General features: G+C 32.5%; 1 protein-coding gene across 2 annotated transcripts; it reads right to left on the reverse strand.

Moving 5' to 3' along the window:
* Nucleotides 1–130: 130 nt before the first annotated feature.
* On the reverse strand, nucleotides 131–6,514 carry LOC142627769 (cysteine synthase). 2 transcript variants are annotated; one of them, XM_075801656.1, is made up of 11 exons: nucleotides 6,405–6,514; nucleotides 5,677–5,731; nucleotides 5,465–5,574; nucleotides 4,867–4,924; nucleotides 4,063–4,326; nucleotides 3,841–3,978; nucleotides 3,688–3,739; nucleotides 2,433–2,512; nucleotides 1,271–1,330; nucleotides 1,022–1,102; nucleotides 131–473 (listed from the first exon to the last, which is right to left on the reverse strand). In XM_075801656.1, the coding sequence occupies exons 2-11, from the start codon at nucleotides 5,716–5,718 to the stop codon at nucleotides 381–383; spliced, it is 978 nt and encodes a 325-aa protein (XP_075657771.1). In that variant the 5' UTR covers nucleotides 5,719–5,731; nucleotides 6,405–6,514; the 3' UTR covers nucleotides 131–380. The 2 variants fall into 2 exon arrangements, with proteins under 2 accessions (XP_075657771.1, XP_075657772.1); XM_075801657.1 differs by having other exon boundaries at nucleotides 6,295–6,411.
* Nucleotides 6,515–9,994: the final 3,480 nt, after the last annotated feature.

Raw genomic sequence — 9,994 nt, forward strand, 5'->3', positions numbered from 1 at the left:
TTAGCAGTCCTATGCTTTTAATGCTGTTAGAATTGGTTGCAATTGTCTGCTTGTGTTACTCTTTCTGGTGTATTCAGTGGAAAGCTAGCTGATTTATCAAAAAAAGAAAAAGAGGAATTAGACTATTCCAAGAAATAAACTGCATAAATTACTTTATTTAATCTCAAGACTTGAAGAATTCTGAGTCTCAGGTCACCACATACATTCCTTGGTTAATTAATATACAACAGTTCAAAGCATTGATATTATTCACACAAGTTATTCATGGTAGACACGAGGGAAGCAACAGTATCCAAACGATAAAGCCAAATTGTAGCTTGAAAACCATGTTCTATGCCCATCTCAGATGCAAACAGCATGACTTGAAGCCACAGAATATCTCAGGGCTCAAAAACCATGCTCTCTGCCTCTCGCTTTACGGATTCAAACAGCACAGACGACAGATAACGCTCTCCAAAGCTGGGGAAGATCACCTGACAGGTTTTGGTAACAAAGAGATCAGTACAAACTTTCGTAAGTTCTCATTCCATTGTGTACTCCACAGGTTCTAGACTCAACATAAGTTGGGGCAAGAGATTCAATGGATATAGAACTTATTATAAATCTTGCAACAGTCGCATGCATACACCAGATTAAACAACTACAAAGTGACCACTACAAATAAAACATAAAAACAAATACAGTATATACAGCAAAAAAGTCCATCTCAAGAAAGGATTTGGACGACCATGCAGATGAAGTATTGAGTAAATCAAACCTAGTAAACAATTCTACTTACTGATCTCTTATATTCTAAATTTAATATTTTATCAATCAATAATGTGTATGGAGCTGTCAATTTGATCAGGTAACTGGCAATTGTATCTTAAGCAGACAGAAGCTAGAGTGCTGCCCACTGTCCACAAAAAAATTGTTTCTTTTTTGCACAGCCATGCATACATATTGATATTGCCTCTACAGCGGGTTCTATGGCTGAAAGCAGAATGAGGTAACTAATTAGAAAGAACAAGATCAAACTTACAACAATGAGTTTTCCAGCATTTTCTGGCCTCTTTGCTATCTTAATTGCAGCAGCAGCTGCACCACCAGATGATATTCCTACCTGCAATACATGTTTGCACAGATATCTTAGAAGATAAAAAAAAAAAAAAACAAGAAGGCATCCAACAACAAACCTTTTCAATCAATATTTTGGGAACAGACAGAGTAGCAAAAGATTGTTGCGGAAAAAAAAGATGTTGAAACATATTTTTCATTGTTATGGGCTTACCAGCAAACCTTCTTTCAATGCAAGTAGCTTAGCAGTTTCAATAGCTTCTTCACTTGATATCTACAATGATACCATGTTGATCAGAGACGTTAATGAAGAAAGGCAATAAAAGCATAAAAGGGGGAGAAATGTGCTTGCATAAATTTCTAAAAGAAAATTTCATATTACATAATATATAATATACCATCATCAAACCTTTAGCATAGGTTCAAATCCTATTGGACATAATTTATTTCCATATATTTTGTTATATTAAGAAAATTCACAACTGCCACAATGATAATATCAAACAAGATGAAACTTCTTACTTATTATTTAAAAAATGAGATAAAAAATTGGTGAACTTCATAAGGTTAGATGCTAGATATTCCACATTTTAGAATAAGCCTTGGACAGATTATCTAAAACTTGCTTGTGATTAGGAAATTCTGCAAATTCAAGTAAATGAGAAAACCATGCAGCTTCAACAGAGTAAAACTTCAATATGCTAATTATGTGTTGAGCTTATAGAAACCCTTATGCTCTTGACTGTCACTTGACCCAGTCAGAGAAAAGGCAGCACTATTGATCAGAAACATGTAAGGTAACATGTGAATGCATAAAAAATCATATAGAAAGTTTGTCCCTGACAGTTTAGATAGTACAAATACTTCAAACTAATAATCATATCTGTATCATAATCATATCTAATATAGATAACCCTGGGTATAGCTGGATACCCCCCTCTCTCTCTCTCTGCACACACACACACACACACACACATATGAAACTAATAGCTTCATAAACTAGTTTCATTATTTACACAAATTCTATGCCTTTTAAATTAATGTATTTACATAGTAATTAACATTGCTGTCACCTCAAATCTTAAATTTTCAAAAATTGATGTAACGTATCCATTTCGTATTGTATGCGTATCTCATGTTTGTATAAGTGCTTCCTAGCGGACAAGTCCAGATGATCTCAGAAAGTGGTCAAATGCAAAAAGTTATTGGAAAATGCAAAAAGTTATTGGAAAATGCAAAAAGTTATTGGAAAATGCAAATTCTCTAGGTTTACACATCCACCCATTTGAAACTTTTTGGAATTAATAGTTCAATACACAAACAAATAATTCCACATGCTGATTACGATATCCCAATTAAAAGTTTTGAACACTTACTTGAACAACTTCATCAAGTATATTGACATCCAAAACTCCAGGGATGAAGCCAGCACCAATTCCTTGGATCTTATGTGGGCCTTGAGATTGACAGTTCAGTTAATCAAGTAAGACTTTGTTTGCATCAAATAGGACAAATATGTAAGCAAGCTTGCTACAGAATTTTAAGAGTTATCCTGATATGAAGCAAGCTTGCTAACACAAGAACATAAAGAAATGGCAGCTTCCCAAGACAAATAAGCCAGACTTATCCTGATATGAAGTTTTAAATATCAATGTTATTGAAAACCATGACTCAAAATATGGATGAGACAATGAATATCGGCTGTAATTTATGTCAAGTTAATGATATGAAGAGAGGGGAAGGGACATAAGGAATATAGGTATGTGGCTTCAAATAGTTATCAAGGCCATGACCAAAAAAACAAAAGATGGTTATGAAGTAGATGAAAGACTGGCGAAGCAAATTAATTTGATGCCAGTTCACTATTTCCTCAATGAATTTGTCTAATGAACTAAATAAACATGTAAAAAGGCAACTTAACACTTAAATAAATTGGTAAACAGAGTACAGAAACATCTAGTAGGAAAAATAATAATAAATAAACAGTAAAAATATAGTTTGTTGCTTTAGATGAAAACTTGAAAATTACCATCAATAACAAAACAAACAAAAAGTTGGAACTCCTGGTACTCAACAAACAGTGGAAGATAGAAAAGTTGAACTGGATTGGTGGCGGAAGAGGTAATAGCAAACAGCTAAAAACATAAATAGAATCAGCATTTGTTTCTCTATGCTAGCACAGAATGAATTGCATATTATAGGACTCTTCCAATACACCAGTTCAACTACCTATACGTGCATGTTAGCAGGGTCAACTCAGTTTTCTCTGCTTGACAGGGCTGGATATCCACCCACACAGTACCATGATCTCAGATCTTCAGCATTAGCTTAGTGTCGAATAGAGAGTAATTATTATTTAATCAAAGGCATAACATCCCACCCAGGGAAATGCCTCCAGGGATAGAACGTTTAGGCAGGAATCAAGCATGGTAACAAAACAAGATGGGAATGCAAGTAAACTAGCCAAAATGAATTTTAAATCATGCGCCTTCCAAGCTCTAGATGATACCCTTTGGTCCATGTTGCTAAGCCAATAAATTTTATACCCAAACGCGAGTATAATAGCAATTAAAGTAATGGAGTAAATAAGGAAGAACATATGAATGAAGCATGTAAAACTTTGTCACTCACCAGGTTTGCCTCCAGACAATACTGCACTTTCAACCGGTTCAATCCCATAGAGCTAAATACAAAAAGAAAGGGACTAAGAACATTGGGAAATAAACATCAGTAATGAGTTTATATTGACTTTTCCACTGATTCAGATAATTTTAAAAAGCTAACCTTGATGTCAGGGTTTTGCTCTTTGAGATACTTTCCTGCACCTGTTACTGTACCTCCAGTTCCTATCCCAGACACGAGCGCGTCAACCTTACCACCAGTCCCTTTCCAGATCTCTGGTCCTGTGGTCTCATAATGGACCTAAATACAAAGAATAATGTGATCATAATTCTCCAAACAGCAACACATAAATGCACATTGCACAAAACATTCACATAATGATACCTTCGGGTTTGCAGGGTTCTCAAATTGCTGAAGAATGTAAGCATTGGGAGTCTTTGCCAGTATCTCTTCCGCCTTCTGAACAGCCCCTTTCATACCCCTGGCTGGATCTGTTAAAACCAGCTCAGCTCCAAAAGCTCGAAGAATGGTTCTTCTTTCAAGACTCATTGAAGCAGGCATGGTAATTATGAGTTTGTAACCCTTGGCAGCTGCCATGAATGCCAAGCCTATGCCAGTGTTGCCGCTGGTAGGTTCAATCAAGACACTCTATAGCATGAAAAAAAAGGAAAATCTATCAACTAAAAAGTCTTCTCATTCACCTCATTGCACTATTGGAGTATATAAAAGTAAATAGATATCTAATTTTCAGTTAAACTATAAAGTTGAAAATGTAACATCACATGATTCATGTTAAAATGTGGGTGAACTTGGGACCAGAAGCTATTGCTCCTGGTATAGGAAATCCTTAATGAGTTAAATAGCATTTCTTTACTATTTTTAGCAATTTGTTAAATTAACACCACAGAAGATAATTCATAATCGATAAAACTTCACAACTTGGTGTTTATGTATGTGTTAAGCAAAATGACAATGTAATGGCAGTCTAATTTGCAAATTATCATTTTTATTCAACAAAATTGTGACACTGAAACTAGGATAACACTTAGCAGTGGTATCAATAAGAGACAATGCAAACATGAACGATGCAAATAGGCCTTTTATATTGAACATCTATTATGATTTCAAGTTAAGGTTAAAATGGACTTAAAAAAAACATATCTGAATGATGATGGTTTAATTACTAACCTCGCCCGGAGTAATGAGGCCCTTCGCCTCTGCATCGGAGATCATACTATATCCAATCCTGGAAGGAAGGAAAGACTTTGCATATAGTACTGAGTGGGAGAGAAAACTTCCAACAATACAAATAATTTTAAGGCTGCATTGGGCATGGATTATAGCCTCGGAGACCATAATTAAAGCCCCGTTTGGATAGCTGATTGTGTTTCACATCTGGCATTTTTGACTTTTTTTTTTAAAACCAGATCCTCTTGCACTGTTCATTGGACATGAACAGTGCATTAAGGCAAGCTACAGCAGTGAACAGTGTTTTCAGCCGTGAACAGTAACCCAGAAAAATTTTTTAAATTGTTTTCAACAATGTCCAGTGCCCTAAGTATCCCAATGATTTTGGGTTTGAACACAAGTTTCATGACAATGAAACTCTAGCAAAACAACTATTGAGCAAATGCAAGAATCTTGAATCACACAGAACCAAGATTCCAATCAAGTCCAATTTAACAAGCAGATGCAGCCTAATGATAATTATTATAAGAAAGAAATAACATAGCTCTCAAGTAATTAGTTATTCCAATATAACAACAGAAGAAATGCAATCAACTACCTGTCTTTCACACTAGAGCAGGGCTCCATCATCTCTAGCTTAGCAGCAATTCGAGCAACACAACCATCTACAACACGGTTGAGATACACCAATGGTGTCTTACCAATTAACTGCAAATTCCAGAAAAGTAATTGTAAACATACAGTAAGCTAAGTATCTTTCATTAAAAAAAATACAATAAGGGTATTAAGGTAGAGATTTAAATATCTTACTTCAGTAACATCTTTCGCAATCACAGTCTTCTCCTCCACCATTTTTCACAGATCACTAAAAAACCAATATTAAATATCAGTCAATTATTATTACTCATTTAAACACACACACAGAAGAAAACATTTTTTGAAAATAGATTTTCATCACTAAGAAACAGATTTTTAAGGGCTCAGAGTCCAAATAAGTGAGCTTTATTCAGTAATCAGTGGTGTCTAATGAGTTTTCCTTCAAGAGAAAGAGAGGGGGGGGGGGGGGGGGAGGATCTCCTTTCAAAAAAGAGAGTTCTGTTTTCATTTCTTTTCCTCCATATTCTCAGCAACCAAACAAAGTGTGAGACACCATATTAACAACCATTGAGATCACCAACTCCATATTATTAACAAAACAAATCACAAAACCATAATAAAGAAACAAAATCTACCTACAAAAGTCCAAAAATTCAACTACTCCATTAAAAAGGACTATAAAAAATGAATCAAATACAACTTATTCCCAAATAATAAATTCTAAACAAATCTAATCAAATGCAACTTTCAAAGCTTAAAAAAACCAATCTTTAACAAACCCCATAACAAAAATGCTTTAAAGATTATAGTATAAAGAGAAATTTTTGCCACCTAGAGATTTTGAAAGCAATGCAGAGCTTTTCAGAGAAACCTTTGAAACCAAAAGGAAAAAAAGATAAGAAAACAATAAGAATAAAAATGTGTGTGATGAGCTCTCTCACCAAGAAAAGCTTATCTGAGCTGAGAGACCAAAGACCAAAGACCAAACAGAACCTCGGACCAGAGAAAGAAAGAGAGAGAGAGAGAGTAGCGGAAAGTCTAAGATATAAACAAAATCCACTGTCGTTTTTTTGTTTAAATATACAAGTAGAGTTTTTAGTGTGGGACCCTTTTCGATATTATATTACTCGAATATTTTGTCCTCCGCCGGCTATTATTTTAAACACGTATATGGAGTTGGCTTTTAGCCATTTTTGTCAATGTTAGCATTCATTACGTGTAATTTTGACAAATCAACCTATTATTAATATTTTTCTTTTAAAAAAACCTATTATTAATATATGTAAATTACCTCTTATTAATATATTCTTTTTATAGAAGTCTTTACTTTTTAGTGATAATCTAATAGGACTTTTTTATGTGATTTATATGAGATTAAATTTTGTAAGATCCAATCCAAACATGTCACGTCATTATACTATAGCTTGGTTTGGTAGCGCTGAATGCGTCCAGCGTTTAGTGTTTTCCTTTTTTTTTTTTCCCCCACTGCCCGTTTCTACTTTTACGGGACAAGTTACTGTGCGTGCACAGTATGCACACTGTTCACGCATTGTGCACGCACTGTTCACGTAATTTTCAGCAATTTTTTTTATTAAAAATGGGTCCTGCAATACTATTCACACATTTAAAAATTATTTTGTTACAGTGTTTTCAGTTTTTAGCTTTCAGTTTTCAGCTTTCAGCTGTATCTAAACGAACCCTATATATTAAAGAATGTATAATCACACTCAATTAATTCTAACATCCATTTCTTTCTTAAAAAAAAATTCTAATACCCATTTGAAAATACAACATAACTGTGGGCTTATTATGATGTTATTATGTGTGGTAGGATGTATTGAGTTTTAAGTAAAAAATTGATGTAACAATCTCTTATTGGATAGTATAAACCATGAGTTTTACACCTTATTCTTACTAGATTTGGACTCATTTTTTATGCTTGGTTTGAATCCTACCTCCACCTTTGCCATTATTTATCTATAAATAAATAAATAAATTATTTTTATACACTCTATGCTAATAAAATTCAAAGTAAACACATTAAATTATTAATAACTATTTTATTCATAAAATATGGAAATTTTCAAATTTTTTATAGTTAGATTATATACAAAACAAATGTTGATTGAATACTAAGTAATATACTTCGGACAAAATTTAGCTACAAAATCGATTGTAACCTTAGACTACAAACTCACTCAATATCTTTTTATTAGTGGTGAATTTTGACAAATCCACCATTGGATAACATCTTCTTCTTATATCCTTCATGTTTGCAAAATTTCAAGAAAATTAAAAATCAATAGCTATGTCATCAATAAATTTTTAAATTGCAAGTTTTTGTAATTTAAAATTATACATAAAATATAAGTTTATAGATTATATAGTAAATAATATCCAATTAACACAAAATTTGACATGTGTATTAAGAGCGTAAAGAACATGCAATTCAATGATTAGATTTTCAAAATATGTAATAATATTTATTTTATTAAGTGAGTTTTTAGCCTAAAGTTACAACTAATTTTGTAGCTAAACTTTATCCATATAATTATATATTAATCTCCAATGAAGATGTTGATTGAATACTAAGTAATAAATATATTTTCAAGGAACTTGTATATTATTTTTAATTTGATTTTTTTTATAGATAATAGTGCATCCTACCGTTCAATGAATTAATTAATTTATTTTTAATAGTTACAACAAGGGAGTGGATTTAAGCCCTGAATAGTTTTGTTAAAAATATTAAAATATTTCACTTGAGTTACGAGGCTCTTGGTCAATTCATTTATTTATTAATTTAACGGTATTGTTGACATTATGAATTAATTTTATATTAAAGTATTAAATACAAAAATCAATCATTTATGGTTAATCTTGCAAATAATGGTATAAAACAAATAATTAAATATAAAAACAACCATTATAGCACTATTGGTTTTATTTTAAGTGGCGCTATCTAATTAACAAAGTGTCATTTTTTTGAGATAGTTTTAACCTATGGTGTTCACTTCTAATAATAACTCTTTATCATTAAACCAAACCATTAATCGGTTCCCATAAAAAAAAATCAATCGATTTTTATTGTAGGCAAAGATTAAACCAGGGTGGTCGATACCGTACCGGCCAGTGCACCGGTACCGGTACACTTCTATATTGTACCGGAAAAAATACCGGCCGGGTACTGGCCATACCGGCCAATTTCGAGCAATACCGGGCGTACCGGCCGGTACAGAAAAAAGCTTTTTTTTGTTGTTGTAATTTTTGAATTTTTGTAAAGACATAATGGTAACTTATTTACATTAACTTATTAGTATTATTTGTTTTCTTAGTATGCAATGAACAACTAAGCTTTCTATTTTTTATATTGTGTTTTTTTTTTCTTTTAATTAATACTAAAGTCTAAAATTATGAATAATTTGTTCTGAATTGAGGTAATGTTTTATGATAAATTTTTATATTTACTATAATATAAGTGATATATTATATGTTTATAAACATGGTTCTAGAGATTTTGGTGTGTGTGTGTCTATATATATATATAAAATAGCGGTAAACCTGAAACGGTACACCGATATTGACCGGTATCCGAAATATATCGTACCGGTGGCCAAACTGGTACAGCCTCTGGTACGGTATTGACTCCCTTGAATTAAACATATGGTGTTACGTTTTATCACATAGCTTTTGTTTTGAATTCGTTATTATCCTTTCCGTGTCTTCCTCCCAACTATTTTTTTTCCCTTTTTGCTAATAATTAATTCTTTGAACAAAAATTGTGTGCCTTTGTGGACCAGTTGACGGATACATGTACATCACAATCCAAATTCAAATGTACTTAGACGCTAGGCGTACTCGGTACATTGCTCCATGACTCCGTCGACCAATACAATGATAGATAAGAGTTTTTGTTTTTGTTTTGTTTTGTGTGTCTAATACATTGCTACGGCTACATAATAAGTTATGGATAGCAATCCTTTGTTTTTTTTAGAAGATTATGGATAACAGTCCTTGTTGTGTAATATTTATAATTTTCCAGTCCAATAGAACAAAGGAAGTCACATTCTAGATAATTGGTTAGCAATAGCCAATAAGTGTTGTCTATTTTATGAAATAAGGGTAAATTATTTAATTTTTTTAAAAAAAGGCAAATTATAATCTAATGACTAATTTGTAAATTACACTATTAGAGTTTGCAATTTTGATTTTACCTCTTAAAGTTTTAAAATTTTGATATGCTCTCCTAACATTAGGTATTTTTTTTTATTTGCTTTGTCATGCCTAGCTTTGTGTTAATGGCTAGATATTTCACCCTAATGACACCTTCTATGCTTGTATTTTTTTTTTTTTTTTTACACCTTTTATGTTTGAACATGTTTTTATTTTGCAGGCTCTATGTTTGGGACTATTTTGATTAATTTTGAACTTAAAAAACAATTAGGCATGGTGCATTGAAGAAAGGGAGTGAAATGATACCTAACGTTAGGAGAGTGGACCAAAATTACCTTGAACTTTAGGGTGTAATTTG

Source organism: Castanea sativa, chromosome 3 (assembly GCF_040712315.1).
Source record: "Castanea sativa cultivar Marrone di Chiusa Pesio chromosome 3, ASM4071231v1".
Taxonomy (NCBI): Eukaryota; Viridiplantae; Streptophyta; class Magnoliopsida; order Fagales; family Fagaceae; genus Castanea; species Castanea sativa.

What these genes read in the sequence shown, in the direction of transcription:
- LOC142627769 (XM_075801656.1), bottom strand. Translation starts at nt 5,718, where the DNA reads ATGGTGGAGGAGAAGACTGTGATTGCGAAAGATGTTACTGAA. An exon ending in GCCTCATTACTCCGGGCGAG is followed by an intron (nt 4,327 to 4,866) that starts GTTAGTAATTAA and finishes TTCATGCTATAG; the next exon opens with AGTGTCTTGATTGAACCTAC. An exon ending in CATTGAAAGAAGGTTTGCTG is followed by an intron (nt 1,103 to 1,270) that starts GTAAGCCCATAA and finishes CATGTATTGCAG; the next exon opens with GTAGGAATATCATCTGGTGG.